This window comes from Crotalus tigris, unplaced genomic scaffold, assembly GCF_016545835.1.
Source record: "Crotalus tigris isolate CLP2741 ecotype Arizona unplaced genomic scaffold, ASM1654583v1 scf7180000017668.6805642782:7212621, whole genome shotgun sequence".
NCBI classification, from domain to species: Eukaryota; Metazoa; Chordata; class Lepidosauria; order Squamata; family Viperidae; genus Crotalus; species Crotalus tigris.
The window spans coordinates 4,018,110-4,034,096 of record NW_024096554.1 but is presented as its reverse complement, the minus strand read 5'-3'; the positions used below and the strand labels follow the sequence as shown (position 1 = coordinate 4,034,096).

The 15,987-nt window shown below is 39.2% G+C and overlaps 1 protein-coding gene across 1 annotated transcript in view; it reads left to right on the top strand.

Annotated features, from left to right (window-relative positions):
- Positions 1-7,348: 7,348 nt before the first annotated feature.
- The window catches only part of RGSL1 (regulator of G protein signaling like 1), a 55,864-nt gene continuing 47,225 nt past the window's right edge, over positions 7,349-15,987 (top strand). The window contains exons 1-2 of the mRNA XM_039337118.1: positions 7,349-7,376; positions 8,092-8,174. Of these exons, the coding sequence (XP_039193052.1) occupies positions 7,364-7,376; positions 8,092-8,174 (96 nt within the window). The 5' untranslated portion in view covers positions 7,349-7,363. The remainder of the gene's footprint in view (positions 7,377-8,091; positions 8,175-15,987) is intronic.

The window sequence follows — 15,987 nt, the reverse complement described above, 5'->3', positions numbered from 1 at the left end:
ATTATACTGCAAATGTTCTGAATTTTGCGTTTTACTTTTATGCTTATCAAATCATGTTTCATCAAAATGTATATACATCACTTTCAGTATGGGATAAAAAATTTACACCGGGGGGGGGGGGAAGAGGGAAAGAAAGAGAGAGATTCATAAGAATTATTTGGTGAACTGAATGAGAACTAAGAGGCATCATCTTACAAGAGTCATTTGTTTACATAAACACACAGTTCTTATCTGAGAACTAGGAAAATAACCTTCTTGCTATTATATGCAAATATATGCCAGTTCTGTCAAGGTACTGACAGATAAAACTCAAAACAAGAGAAAAGTTTAGTTGAATTGATATATCCCAGATCAAATGTTCCATGTCAATTTAACATTGGGCATTGTCTTTAAATAGTTTATAATTTGATCCATGCCTAACCAAATTTGAGTTAGAAACATGTCAGATTTGCACATGAAAACTTATCTAGAGCACTTCTCAGTACCAAAACTTGAGGCTGGAATAAGAATCCGTCAAAGAACAGGTCAGACTGTTTTCCTTATTCTCTTTCCAGATACAGAGTGAAGATATAAGAGTCTTTTTGGATTAGATCATGGAAGTGGAACAGTTCCACAAACAAAGCTTCTTCTGCAAGGATAGAAATTAGTTGAATGGATATTTAGGAGAAAAAGTGGGAGACTTATCTCTCCCATAACAACTAAGAACATTACCATGTGTAGCTTAAACACTTATCCTCTGTGATAAAAGAGAAGAAGGGGACAGCCATATTCTTTAGGACAGCTGGATCACTTAACATGGTGCTTGTTTTTCCAAGTGTTGGGAGTCTGAGATGACTTGGAATGTGAGCATCTTGTATCCTCTTCCTGTTTTCTTCAGCCTTATGCTTTGTTTTCAGAAAGCATTTCCCAGAGGTAAGACACTGATAAATCCTAATGATCTATTTTGGTATGCAGCTGATACTGTAATACAAAAGCAAATTCTGTGACACGTTTTTCTCTTACTGTCAAAAGCGAGAAGCCAAAAATGTGAGAATGTATTCCCAGCTGGGCTTACATAGCAGCAGATCCCATCTTGGTTTGCAACAGTCTTCATGCTTTAGGCCAAAACACACATAAAAGGAATACTTCAGAACTAGAGTGTGACATAGTCAGTTTACCATCACAGTTTCCTTTCGATCCGGAGGACTTCTTTTGTGTCAAACCAAGTTTCCAGGAAATGACATAATCTATTTATTCATTATTTTATTTAATAAGCAAGTCTATATGGTTGCTGTATAATAGAACAGTTAAATGTGTAAAACAATAATTACCTAAAGCCATTATATATATATATAAATGAATATATATATATATATATATATATATATATATATATATATATATATATATATATATATATAAATGAAAAACGAACAGCAGGATAAAAATAAACAGGACTGTTTAATATAAACAAGCCTGTGAGTAAAAAAGTTACTTACTGAGCTTTCATCTCAGAAAGCTCAGTAAGTAACTTTTTTATTCAGAGGCTTGTTTATATTAAGCAGTCCTGTTTATTTTTATTCTGGTGTTCGTTTTTCTTATATTTTTATTGATATGCCCAGGATTCACATTTTAATGATATTAAGGATATATATATATATATATATATATATATATATATATATATATATATGACCTACATACAAACACCCGCGAAAACCTCAGATATATATATTCTGAGGTTTTCGCGGGTGTTTGTATGTAGGTCTTTGGTTATTCGGGTTTTCTCCTGCGTAAAATTGGAAGTGTCTTGGCAACGTTTCAACAAAGTCCCATTCGTCATCTTCAGGCTGGTGTTTTGGCTTTGTGCACGAAGCATGGAGCCAAAAACACCAGCCTGAAGATGACGAATGGGACTTCATCGAAACGTCGCCAAGACACTTCCAATTTTACATGGGAGAAAACCCGACTAACCAAAGACCTACATACAAACACCCGCGAAAACCTCAGAATATATATATATATATATATATATATATATATATATATATATATATATATATATATATAAAACAATGTTGAATACTTCACAAATTTAAGCATATAGAGAGAGATGCATGAACAGTGTGGATGGCATGTAGCATTTGTTATGAGATTATGTTTGTCTTTTATAAAATACATTATTGAATTTTTTTAAATAAAGAAATAAAAATATTTTTTAAAAAAATAAAGATAAAACTGGCACCTAAAAGACCTTACCTTCCATGGAATATCCATGATTTTGCTTTATGTGCTAGAACATTAGCTGTATCATTTCTAATTTTAATTTTTGTCAGTACATTGGAAACCATGCAATAGTCTGACTAAACATTAAAAAAGTATTGGAACAATAAGGCAAGTTCGTATGCACCTATTATATACATAAAAATATTTCAATTTTCAGTCTGTTCTATTTCAGTGGTAGTTTTCCAAGGCTAAATTGGCAATAAATTTGTAAAGTTCACTGCAACACATCAAGCTAGCATTCCAATTCATTCACCTTTGTCTTCTCCTGACAAAAACTGTAATGGAATTAACTAATCAATTACTCATGAGGAATGTCCATCAGGTAACCATCACTTGATAATACTGAGTCTTGACAATATATGAAAAATGCTTGGGAAAAATAAGTACAAAGTCTTCAGATAAGCTAGTAGGATTCACCTTGTATTAAGAAATGAGACAGAAGGAATGCAAAGAGCTATGGAATTGCAGCCTTAAAATAAGAGGTCAGTGGACAATGTTATGAGAATAGGCTTGTATAGGCTTATTTATATGATTACCTCTAATAAATGACCTCCAGATTACCAGCTTCAGAAGTTTAAACAAGAATAAAGTTCTTGAGTGTTCTATTTTAAAATTCTCAGTGTAAAGTGACTGATAAAGGAAGCTTTGAGAGAGAAGTCGGGTTTCAAATTAATGTAAATTATAGAAATGATGTATCACTCTGAATATTCATTATTCTTACCAACATAATGTAATACACTCAAAAGTCACTATCCCTCTTGAATTCAATGGATATAAGATTCTAAATTGCCATTTTAATGTAGATTACACAATATTAAATGAATAAAAGAAGGCGATTTAGACTATAAAAATTGTAATACAATTGTTGCAAATATTGGAATTTCATTAATGGAACAGAGGGAGAGTTGTTTCAAGCCCAAAGAACACTTTTTCATTTTAGAAAGAAGCATTTTGCCTTGATTTTTCAGAGATAGAAAATATAAAAATAAAACCATGTTTAGTTTTTTTCTGAAAGACTCCTGCCATTTTTCATGGCAGAAGAAGAAAAAAGATTATTCAGAATTCAGTTGCAGAAATTGAAGTATGATACAAAAGAAATGGCTAGAAGTATATGTTAAATATCTCTGTCCCTATTATAAGATCAAAAACCAGAGGGAAGAAAATAATTTCAATTTGTTAAGATGATCTACATTGCTAATTGTAAAACTTTGGTTAATACATGAAACTTAGTTTGCATTAATGTGACTCTATGCTCTATTTTTTTTAAAAAAAAATCTTCCTCTGGAGGCCTGAATGTGACCAAATGCAGTGAAAAAAGAGTATGGAAAACTTACATCAAACCCAGATGAGGAAACCAAGTCTTAAATATTAAAGGAAAATAATATAATATTATGTGGAAAGAAATATAACTTTCAGGTTGAGAAAAATATTTCTAAATTGTCTGAAAGTCCAGGGGAATTTAATTAATTTCCCTATTCAGAGAGAAAAAAAATACACAGTCAGGCAAGATGTTTAGTATAGCCAACTGATTTAATATAGGCTAGCTGTCAACCTTGAAGCAAATCCTTTGGGAAAATACTGGAAAAGAAGAGCTGGAGGTCTGGAGGAAGAGCTTCTGGTCAGAAGAGTTAAAAGAAATAAATTAATCTAGCCATAAATTAAAATATATTCAGATTTTTAGCCTTGGAAAACTACCACCAGCTTTTTGATTACCTAGTGTGCTAAAACAGGGGTCCCAAACCCCCAGTCCATGGACCAGTACCGGGCCATATCATGCCAGCAACTGGTCCGCACAAACAAGCAAAGCCCCATCCGTGGGATGCAGACAGTACACAAAACCACGCACCCTCCGATCCACAGAAAAACCTCTCTCCACAGAACCAGTCCCTGGTGCCCAAAAGGTTGGGGACCTGTGGGCTAAAAAACTTCTCAGAATCACTTTTTTAAAAAGTTAAAGGAAAGTTAGAATGGGAAGGAGAGTTCCTTTTACCCTTTAAATACTGCCCCCCCCCCAACTTTGGCAGGAAAACATTGGCAATTTATGACCTGATTTTAATACACAGATGAGAGAGAATGACTTTTGTTTCCAGGTTGAAATCCTAATTCCATTTAGGGATTGCTGAGAGTCAGCACCATGGAGAACTCTCCCAATTCAAGTTTACACTTCCAAAATAGGATTGTCTAAAAATTACCTTGTGTAAACTCATAAAATTATGTCTCTTGAAAAAACCTTGCATTCCTCTACAACATCTAATCTAATGCATCATTAGGTTATTTATATTCAAAGTGACATCATCTTTTTTCTGAGGCTGGCTTTTGGTAGTTAACTCTTAGATTTTACCTGAGTATTAAATGAATAATCTCAGGATTAAATGAAAAATAATATCTCCACAGCCATAATTTTGGTTTTTATAGGGAAGTCTTAATAAATGAAACAGGAAAATAATCCTGGAAATGAGCTATTTTGTTGAATTTACATATCTGTATAATCACTATCATTGCTGTATACCTCTATCAAAAATGGACAAGATTCTTAAAGCTGGCCAATTTTGGAGTTAAATGTGTTATATTAATAGCTTTAACTCCTACTGTACTCTATATAGTATAAAATCAAAACATCATAGGGGCTGTAACAAAAGGGATTTTATCCTATGTGGTAGATGTGTAATAAAGTAGTAGCCATCTGGCACAACATTTTTAGTGAAATTAGTATTATTACAACCAAAGATTTGAATGCTTTCAGAACCCAGTTTATTATATCCCTTTATGCAATCCAAAATAAAGAGCTGATTGTCTATTTGCTATTGGCAACAAAACCAATTATTGCTCAACGATTGGTTTGTAGATCAAAAAGCTTTCTCAAGTGATTTATTAGAAAAAAGTATACTCTATTAAAAAAGCTTATAGTGATGAATTTCCAAAGGCAAGAATCACACTTTTATCATATTTGGACAGATTATATTCATTACATCAATTGCAACAGTATAATTTTGATAACTTTTACAATATATGGTGATTAAGAACAACTTTGAGATTTTTTGGTAATTGCCTTCTATTCTTTATTCTATTTTACGTATTTGTCCTTATAATACTGTATATTCTTTGTTTAGTCATTTGTCTCTGTGTAAACTACTGTTCAATAAATAATAGTAGTAGTTTTCTTTGAAAAATACATGCTTGAGTAGTGTGGTGTATAACAGAAAAATAATCCATTCTTGAACTGAACTCTAGAAACTGGATCCTACCTGTATTATTTCTTGGGAACCTATTAGAGCAAGGTAGAGGAATTGTGGTCTTTCTTTGCAGCAGAGTGAAAGAAGTATTTAAATGAAAATAAACCTCAGAATTATCAGAAGTGATTCAATGGCACACACTGAAATCATCATTGACATATGAGACCAAACAGTTTATTGATCTTCCAGTTTTGGCCCAGCAAAATGTGGTCTGGCACTTCTTCAAAAACGCATGACACAGGAAGAAAAGGTGGGTGTTGATTTCTTTGTGGTGTTTATCAAGAATAATAACTTATTCATGATGTCAAACTGCCTAGTATATTTTTGACACTCTATTCCGGCAAGAAATATTTGTAGAACTGAAGAAATAGGAAATTTAGGTTTCTCTTTAGCACCAAAGATGCTTTTTGCTTTCATTTCTTTGTGCATCAAGGTTTCAGTCTTATGTTTACAGGTGAAATATTACTAAAGTTGGATACATTATGACTCAGAGTTTCACTGTTGGTACTGGGCAGAGAACACAACTGATGCAAGATAAGAGATTGCGTGCAGAAATTGAGAAAACCATCCCCCTTGAATGAAGAACAGCCTATATCATAAACACCAGAAAAGGTTTATTTGGTAAGCTGCAAAGAAAAAGGGGACACTTGGATTTCTGGGGGGTTAAAAGATTATTCAACTTCCTACTTCTGTGCTAAGGAAAATGAAAATCTTTCAGCAATACAGCACGACCCAATCACTGGAAGACTCAGTTTTGCTCTGTAAATACCAAATGGCAAAGACAGGTTTATTTTGCATAGATCAGAGACAACCCTCTAATACCAACCCCCTGGAAATTGAATCCCACATTTGGCAACTGCTGAACCTTCCCTGATTTAACATGGCAGCCTCTTGCAGGAATCAAGTCCTATACATGGGTCAGCATCAGGGTTTAAATTCTGGGACTTTTTCTCCTGATAATTCAGGTCAATGGAATTTTTGCCCATCTTTTTCCTTGCCTAGAGAGTCAGAGGCACCTACTCTGTGTTTCCATAGAAGCTGCATCTGACGTAATAATTGTCTTGCCGCTGTCAGCCCTTATTGGTTTATGCATTCAATTTATTCTTTTATTGCCTTTAAAATAGCGACCAAAAAGAAATGGAAGAGAACACAAAAATAAAAATATATGCATTGTCAAATAAAAGAAAAAATACATAAGTGCTTTTAATAGAGAGTAAAAGAAATAAAACAAAAAAGTATCATTTTAACAGTAAATACTTAGAATTCTACAAACAATTATTTAATGAATTATTCAAGGATATAGGTATTTCTAAAACATTTATGTAATGGTCATTTTTAAAAAAAACCTATTGTGTTCTTTCTGTGTGAACAAGTTCCATATTTCATTGTATGTATTCATACAAAATCTATGTCTACAGGCAATCCCTCATAGGAGGCAGGTGCATTCAGGTCTCCAATCCATTGTCTCCCCCTCCCCCAGAGTCACTATGTGAGGTGGGTGGCTATACAAATATGAGAAATAAATTAATATGAACTGCATGGAAGGTTGCCCACACAAGACATAGGTTAATGGAGTGAGATTTTCCACCTGTAGGGCAGCATCTCCTTCTCTGACGCCACCTGGGAGCTCTCTGAGAAGCTGCTCTCACAAAGTGATGGATTAAGGCTGGTAGGTAAGAAGAGGAACTGTGTAAAAGAAAACTATTGAAGTGGAACTGATATGACCTGAAAACATTTGGAAAGATCTTGATTGGAGGAAAGGGTCTTGGTGGAATGTGGAACCTGCTGGAACAACAAAAGATCTAATGCATTGTAATGTAACAGAATGCTCAGTAGGGAACAGTCTTCTTCAGGACCAGTTCAGCATGAATACAGCTAGTGAGTTGTCTGCTCTTCATATTCCTGTTCCATCTTTCTGCAAAGAGTCTCTAAGTGGCAATAGAAACCAATCTATTGATTCTCAACACATTGCAAAGATTTGGAATCAAGATGGTTCCCACAACCAAAGATGTGCTAATCTTCCCAATTAATGACCCCCGCCCATGAGTTCAGCTACTACTTTCCTAATTCACCTGTCATCAGTAAACTATGAGCAAAAGGCTTGTATCAGTTCATCTTGCCCACTAGTCCTTTGCAATGAAGGGTGAACATTATAGTCTTATTCTGAACATGAAAAGAGCCACAACGATGACCTTGTCAAAACTAGAGAAAGATGATGATTACACAAACAAAGCCCAAGCAACAAATGTATGTTACTATAAACTGTAACAACAGAGTATAGTTCCAGTTAATATTTGTGCAATCTTTTACCTGATCTGGCTTGCCTTTAACATAAAGTTTTTTACCACTTCCTAGGTTCAGGAGGAAATGGATATATTAGTGGCATCTTCCAGGGTGTATTTCTGAGGATTAAATTGCCATAACAGTAAATTTAATTGAGACCCTTCATGTACCATCTCTGAAAATTAAGCATATAGCCTTAATGGGATAGTCTACTTTGTAGGAATAATAAATATCTCAAGGGATGGTAATATATCAGCCCCAGTTCACATTTTCTGCTCATTAATGTCATAATTGTTTTTCCCCTTTTCAGAGTTGATTGGCAGCAAGCATTTGTCCGTTCTGCTAAAAGATGAAATATTTACAGACTTCTTCAACACATTCCTGAATCTTCCTGTAAGTTTTCCCTCTTGGGTCAAGAATCATTTTCTGTATATGAACCAGTTATCAAAAATCTGTCATGTTGGCCTATAGTGCTATGTAAATTTGGTAACCATAATCCAAACTTATTTCTTTTTTTTTTCTAGTACTTTCAGTGAAGTAGTGATGACACAAAATCAGGCAGATATACAGGATCACCAAGGAGAGTTTCCAAGGTTTTCTTTTCTATGTACTTGATCCCAGTGAAGACTTAATATATAGCTATCATATTTGGGATAAAACATATATATGGATGGCACTAGATGGCAGCAAAAGTCAGAGATTTCCAATTATACTTCATCTCCAGTTATCAAATATAGAAAACCCCAATTCTGCCTTCTCTGGATTCTGCCATAAGAGGGAGAGAAGGGGGAGAACAAAGGGGCTTTATGGCCCTCACTTCCTTCAGTATACTTCTAAGGAACTGAATGTGTGTATTGCAAAAGAACTAACCATAAGAATGGTGCCGTTTTCCTTTCATGTAGTTTCTTTGAAGTCTCCATCCAGCCGAGCAGTAATGAAAAGGGGGGTGGAAGTGTAATGCCTGAGACTGTCGCTGAAAGAGGGGGTTGATTGGGTGGGGCTACTGGGGAAACCCTTAAAACCTTGAATTGGAGAGATTGAACCCCAAGTCCTGTCTAGAACGCCTGCAACCACTTTTTCTTAATAAAGGATTCCTGTTGGAAGAATTATTCCAAGAGTTCTGTCTTCTTAAGATGCAAAGTGGGGTGGGTCCTTACATTAGACAGGACTTGCAAAATTAATCCACCTGGAAGGGAGACCCTTGCCAGGGGATTTTGCAAAAAATTACCATGTCAGACAATGGAGCAAGAAAGGGGGAAAACTCCCTGAAAAGAGAGCCGCTGACCCAATTGGAACCTTGCCAGATGTTGGGATCCGAGAGGTTAGATTCCTCCGGAGAAGAAGTGGTGGAGACACGGGACCACAAGCCTCGCTGGTCAATGGGCATTGGAAAGAAAAGTGAGTGGAGAAAGGAATCAAGAAAGGTGACCCTGAGACGGGGGACCAAGCAACCAGAATGGAAGCAGGAGATGGAGAAATCCCTGCACTCAAGTGAAGAGGGAGGAAGCTGGGCACCGTACTCAGACTGGATCCTAGAGAAAGCTATTGACCTGATGAAGAGAACTCTCAGCTCCCTAGGAGAGGAGAATCCTGAGCCCTACGGCCGCCCCAGCTCCTAGAGCCGCGAAGGGAGAGACACCGAGGGGGACGTGGAAGCTGCAACCCCGGGGACATCTGCTGATCCAGTAGTCCCCACCCCCTACCGGACCACAGATGGCAATCTGGATGGAAGACACTACCACCAACAACGGAGGCACCGATCCATTCCAAGACGTCCGCCGTTGGAGGTGAAATTCAAAGGGGAGCCAACACGCTTGGGGTTTTTCCTAACCCAAGTCCTCAGCTACATGGAGGAATACAGGCAGGACATCCCCAGCGACAAAGCCTGCATCCGGATCATGCAATCTGCCCTGGATGGACCGGCTGCAGATTGGGTGGTGAACTTGCATGACTCCAATGCCCCAGAACTCAGTAACTTCAACCGTTTCATGTCCTCTTTGAGAAGATGATTTGAAGACCCCCTGGTTGATCGCAAAGCCCGTGAAAGGATAAAAATGATGAGGCAAGGCAAACGCCCGGTGGCTGAATATACACAAGAATTCCGGGCCATTGCCAGCAAACTGAATTGGCCAGAAGACATCCTCCTTAGCCATTTCAAAGACGGACTAAATTATGATCTATATGACGCTTGCCTGCCCCAAGGGGACCCACACCAACTTGAGGAATGGTACATCTTGGCAGAGGAAGCAGAGATCGACATATTGAAGAGACACCGCCGAGGAAAACAATGGAGCCGCCCCCCGCCTGATCTGACACACGAACCGGTGAAATCATCGGCTACAGCCAAGAAGCAAATGGGGTGTTTCAAGTGCGGAAGAGAAGGGCATCGAGCTGTAGAATGCCGCTCAAAGGCCCTCCAGCACAACCCAGACAGATCCCCAATCAACAAATCCGGAAAGTCTTCAGCTAAGCCAAAAGAAACTGCCATGAGAATGATGGAAATTGCGGAACCCCCCACTTCTGCTCACCAAGGGGAAAGAACTCCAGTCTACACCACAGGGCCGGTGGATGCCTCAGATGACAGCTCGGAGGGTGAACCCCTGGTAAGTGGACACATGACACCCATCCTCAAGACAGTGACTATATTAATTCCCCCCATGCCCGAAGCTGTGCAGGTGAAAGCCTTAATAGACTTTGGCTGCACCCGCTGCCTCATTAGCCCAACACTAGTGGGGAATCTGGGCATCCCATGAGGAGACTGGAACAACCAATCTCATTTGGCCAGTTAGATGGATCCATAGCAGGGGGGGGTGCCAGCTACCCTAGCCACTCTACCAATACACCTCTCCCTGGGCAACCATGAAGAGGACATAACATTTGTGGTGACCCCAGGTATGGAATGCCCAATGATTCTAGGGATGGAATGGTTGAAAAAATGGAACCCCTGGGTAAATTGGAGGACGACAGAAATCAAATTCCCGAAGGGGGACCCTATGGACTTAAACCCCAAGGGAGGCCACCAGAATCAAGAATAGAAAAAGCATCCATAGGAGAGGAAAAAAGATTAACAGAAATACCAGAGGAATATAGAGACCTTGCTGAAATCTTCAGTGAGGAGAGGGCGAATGAGCTCCCCCCCACCGACCCACAGACTGTACCATTGAATTCAAGCCTGGGGCAAAACTCCCGAAGCCCAGATTATACTCCATGAGCCCCAAGGAGAAGGAGGAAATGGAAAGATTCATTAAAAAAAACCTAGAGAGAGGTTTCATTGAGCCAGCCAAGCCTAAAGTGGCTGCCCCGGTCCTTTTTAGAGAGAAGAAGGATGGCTCTTTACGTTTATGCGTGGATTATAGGGCCCTGAATACAATCAGTGAAAGCAACCTATACCCGCTGCCCCTCATGACAGACATGCTGTCACACCTATCGAAAGGGAAAATTTTTTCTAAACTAGACTTAAGGGAAGCTTACTATCGCGTGAGAATCAAGGAAGGGGACGAATGGAAGACTGCATTTAACTGCCCCATGGGGTGCTATCAATTCAAAGTCTTGCCATTTGGATTACAAGGGGGCCCTGCAGTCTTTATGCAATTAATCAATGACGTTCTAAGGGAGCACCTGTTTAAGGAGGTCCTTGTTTACTTGGATGACATTCTTATCTTCACTGAAACAAAAGAGGAACATGTCAACCTTGTCAGAGCGGTTTTAAAGAAGCTGCGATCCGCCCACCTATATGCCAAACTCTCAAAATGCGAATTCCACCAGGAAAGGATAGACTACCTAGGTTATCGCATATCCCCCCATGGCATTGAAATGGACCCAGAGAAGGTCAAAGCAGTATTAGATTGGGCACCACCCCGCACAAGAAAGCAACTACAAAGTTTCCTGGGCTTTGCAAACTTTTACCGCCAATTCATCCCCTCATTTGCCCAGATAGCCTTGCCCCTCACTAACTTACTAAAAACGAAGGGAGCATCCTCAGTAAACCCTAGCCAGCCACTAACATGGACAATGGAGTGCCAAGCAGCGTTTGAGAGACTAAAGAGATTTTTTTCTGCCGAACCAGTACTAAGACACCCAGACATGGACAAGCCCTTCGTAATACAGGCAGATGCAAGTGATGTGGCAGTGGGGGCTGTTCTATTACAAGAAAACAATGAAGGGGTATTGCAACCCTGTGCATATACATCCAAGAAACTTACGGAAACAGAACAGCGCTGGCCCGTATGGGAGAAGGAGGCTTATGGGATACGTTGGGCATTACTCACGTGGCGACAGTTCCTGGAAAGCAACAAAATCCCCTTCCAGGTGTGAACTGGTCACAAAAATTTGGAAGCCCTGAAAACGTCCAGGAAACTCAATCCCAAACAAGCCCGCTGGTCCCAGCATTTTCACCAGTTCCAATTTAAGCTCAAACATTTACCAGGAAGAAAGAACTTCCTGGCAGATGCACTATCTCGCATGCCTCAATATAACAGCGCACGCACCACAGACTCTAGGCCAATAATGGCAGAGTCACAACTGGCAGCACCAGTAACCACAAGAACCCAAGCCAAATTAAAACCACAACTGGACAGCCAAACTGGAATTGAATTCAGAAAAAGTTTGGAAACAGATGAATGGTTCCAGAAAAACAAAAATGTGTGCACAATGAGAGATGGGTTGCCTTGGGTAGGGGAAAAGTTATATATACCAACAACTCAAAGAGTCACTTACATGCACCTTTGCCATGACACAAAATCAGCAGGGCATTTTGGATTTGTAAAAACTTTACATTTAATTAAACGGCAATTTTGATGGCCATCCATGAAAAAGGACATAGAAAGTTATATTGCCAGCTGCCCAACATGTGCATCTGCAAAGAGGTTGCAAGGGAAATCGCCAGGGCTATTACAACCAGTGGCAAATCCCTCAGCCCCCTGGAGGGAAATAGCCATGGATTTTATAGTGGAATTGCCAGAAAGCAATGGGAATACTGTTATCTGGACAGTCACGGACCTATTTTCCAAACAGGTGCACTTTATCCCTTGCCAAAAAATTCCCACTGCAAAGGCCTTATCAAAACTTTTTATCCAGCACATTTACAGATTGCACGGGGCACCCCAACGCATCATCTCTGATAGGGGAGTGCAATTTACGTCTGCATTTTGGAAGGAATTTTTATCCTTCTTAGGGACCACTCAGGGACTGACATCTAGCCATCACCCTCAGACAGATGGACAAACGGAACGTTGTCATTCAGTACTTGAGCAATATTTGAGATGTTTTTTAAATTTTCAACAGAGTGATTGGATGGACTTACTCCCTTTTGCAGAAGTTGCCTACAATAATGAAGTCCACTCCAGCACAGGCTACACTCCTTTTCAAATAGCCAACGGTCAAATTTCAGCCCCATGCCAGAATTAACCCAAACGAACCAATGATCCCATCCCTGAAAGAATGGATGGAAAAACTACAAAACACCTGGCCAATAGTTAGAAAAGCACTAGATGAAGCTAGGCAGGCATACAAAGCACAAGCCGATAAAAAAAGGATTGAGCCTACACCATTCATTATAGGTGAAATGGTGTACCTATCTACAAAATACCTAAAGTCTTTACAACCCTGTAAAAAACTTGAACCAAAATATATAGGGCCTTTTCCAATTAAAAGAATCATAAACCCAGTAACAGTAGAATTAGAATTACCAAAAAATCTCAGGCAAATACACCCAATTTTTCATTGCAGCTTGCTGAAAAGAGAGCATCAGTCACCTCTACGGCCAAAAATCCCCCCCCCCACCTCCAATCATGGTGGAGGGCAAACAACACTTTGAAATAAAGGAAATCCCTGACTCTAGGAGATATCATGGAGCAACTCAGTACCTAGTTGCCTGGAAACACCTCCCTCCCTCACAAAACGAGTGGGTCCATAAACGTCATGTCAGAGCTCCGAAGCTATTGAAGAAGTTTCACACAGAGTATCCTAACAAGCCTGACTAACTTTTATACCTGTTTTGTTTTCTTTCAGGTGGATCTCTCTTATTTTTAAGGGGGGCCGGATGTCAGAATCCAATTATACTTCATCTCCAGTTATCAAATATAGAAAACCCCAATTCTGCCTTCTCTGGATTCTGCCATAAGAGGGAGAGAAGGGGGAGAACAAAGGGGCTTTATGGCCCTCACTTCTTTCAGTATACTTCTAAGGAACTGAATGTGTGTATTGCAAAAGAACTAACCATAAGAATGGGGCCGTTTTCCTTTCATGTAGTTTCTTTGAAGTCTCCATCCAGCCGAGCAGTAATGAAAAGGGGGGTAGAAGTGTAATGCCTGAGACTGTCGCTGAAAGAGGGGGTTGATTGGGTGGGGCTACTGGGGAAACCCTTAAAAACTTGAATTGGAGAGCTTGGACCCCAAGTCCTGTCTAGCACACCTGCAACCACTTTTTCTTAATAAAGGATTCCTGTTGGAAGAATTATTCCAAGAGTTCTGTCTTCTTAAGATGCAAAGTGGGGTGGGTCCTTACAGATTTTTCAGTTCAGATTTGTTAAGGTGAAGGCACCTTTACGATGGGCTCAACTCATGGTGATTTCATGGACACATCCACTCAGTTATCTTAAGGACAGGATGGAAGTAGCTTGTCATTTCCTTCTGGGATGTTTTCAGCTTCTCCATCTAGCTTACAGCTCTGGAATTTCCTGGAGGCCTCCCATCTGGATGTAAATTGTACCTTACTTTGCTTAACTTCTGAGCCCAGACAGAGTATGCCCAGTATTGCTTAGCTCTACTCTAATGGACTTCTTTAAAAAAACAAGGAACAATTGATATTCTCAGACATTGGAGTTAATGAACTGGAGACCATATTTAATCCTTCTCGGAATGATGCTCTTCTTTCTCCTGTATAACAGAATAGAAATCGTTCATTCATACAAAAAAAAAAAAAAACCCACATAATTCTGTGTCAAGTGCTGTATGGATACTTACTCACATGGAATACAATTGATGAGAATTTACAAGTGGACAATTCCAAGTTTGGAATAATGACAAATTCTTGCTCATTCTTCTACATTACTAAATTGACTACATATGTTGTATTTTTAAAGAATACATTCTATTTTGTTTTAAACCAACCACATCTGACTGTTACTATCTCACTGCAATCCTACATGTCATGTAGCATGACTATCATATCTAGGCTGCAAAAATCCTGATGCCCACTAAATGCCATCAGCCAGACAGTGAAAAAAGATTCTGTGTATGAAGAGACACTTATGAAGGTGAGACCTGACCCTAATCACATTTAGCTGGGTGCAGCAGCACAGTTATGTCTTACCTCTGAGAAAGGGCCCTGATATTGTTAACATTCTTATTCTCCTGGGCCCAACCCATTTTTCAAGCAATTAGCATGAATTGCTAATTGCATTTCTGGAAGTAAGGTGTGGAGAGTGGGAATTTAATTATTTGTCCACATTGTAATCCCAGTCCAAATGTTATCTTTTGCTTTTGATGTTGTATCAAGAGAGAATCCCCAATTCCTTTCCACCGCTCACAGAAGGTGGGGGGGATATGGTTGGGTCTTTGCAAGGCTTCTATTCATCTTGCTGGCTGAGGAATTCTGGAAGTTGAAGTCCACACAGCTTAAAGTTGCCGAAGCTGAGAAACATTGCTTTAAGAAATCAGTAAGTGCTAATTCTGTAAATTACACCTATCTATACATCTACATCTATATCTAGGCAGGACATGAAGATAATGTTTTGCTTTGATTCTTTCTACAATGTGTTCAAGATTTGCTCGAAGCAAGGTTCCTAACGTGATAGATAGGCAGTCCTCAACTTAATGACAGTTCGTTTAGGGACTGTTCAAAGTTACAATGGCACCGAAAAAAAATGACTATGATCATTTTTCACACTTAACAACCTGCAACATCCTCACAGTCATGTTATCAGAATTTGGACTTTTGGCAACTGGCAGGTATTTATGAAGGTTGCAGTGTCCTGGAATCATGGGATCCCCTTTTGCAACCTTCTGACAAGCAAAGTCAACGGGGAAGCCAGGTTCACTTAATAACCATGTTGCTAACTTATCAACTTCGGTGATTTGCTTCACAATCATGGCAAGAAAGGCCGTAAAGTGGGGCAAAACTCACTTAACATATGTCTCACTTAGCAAGAGAAATGTTAGGCTCAGTTATGGCTGCAAATGGAGGGCTACCTGTATATTCTTCTCCC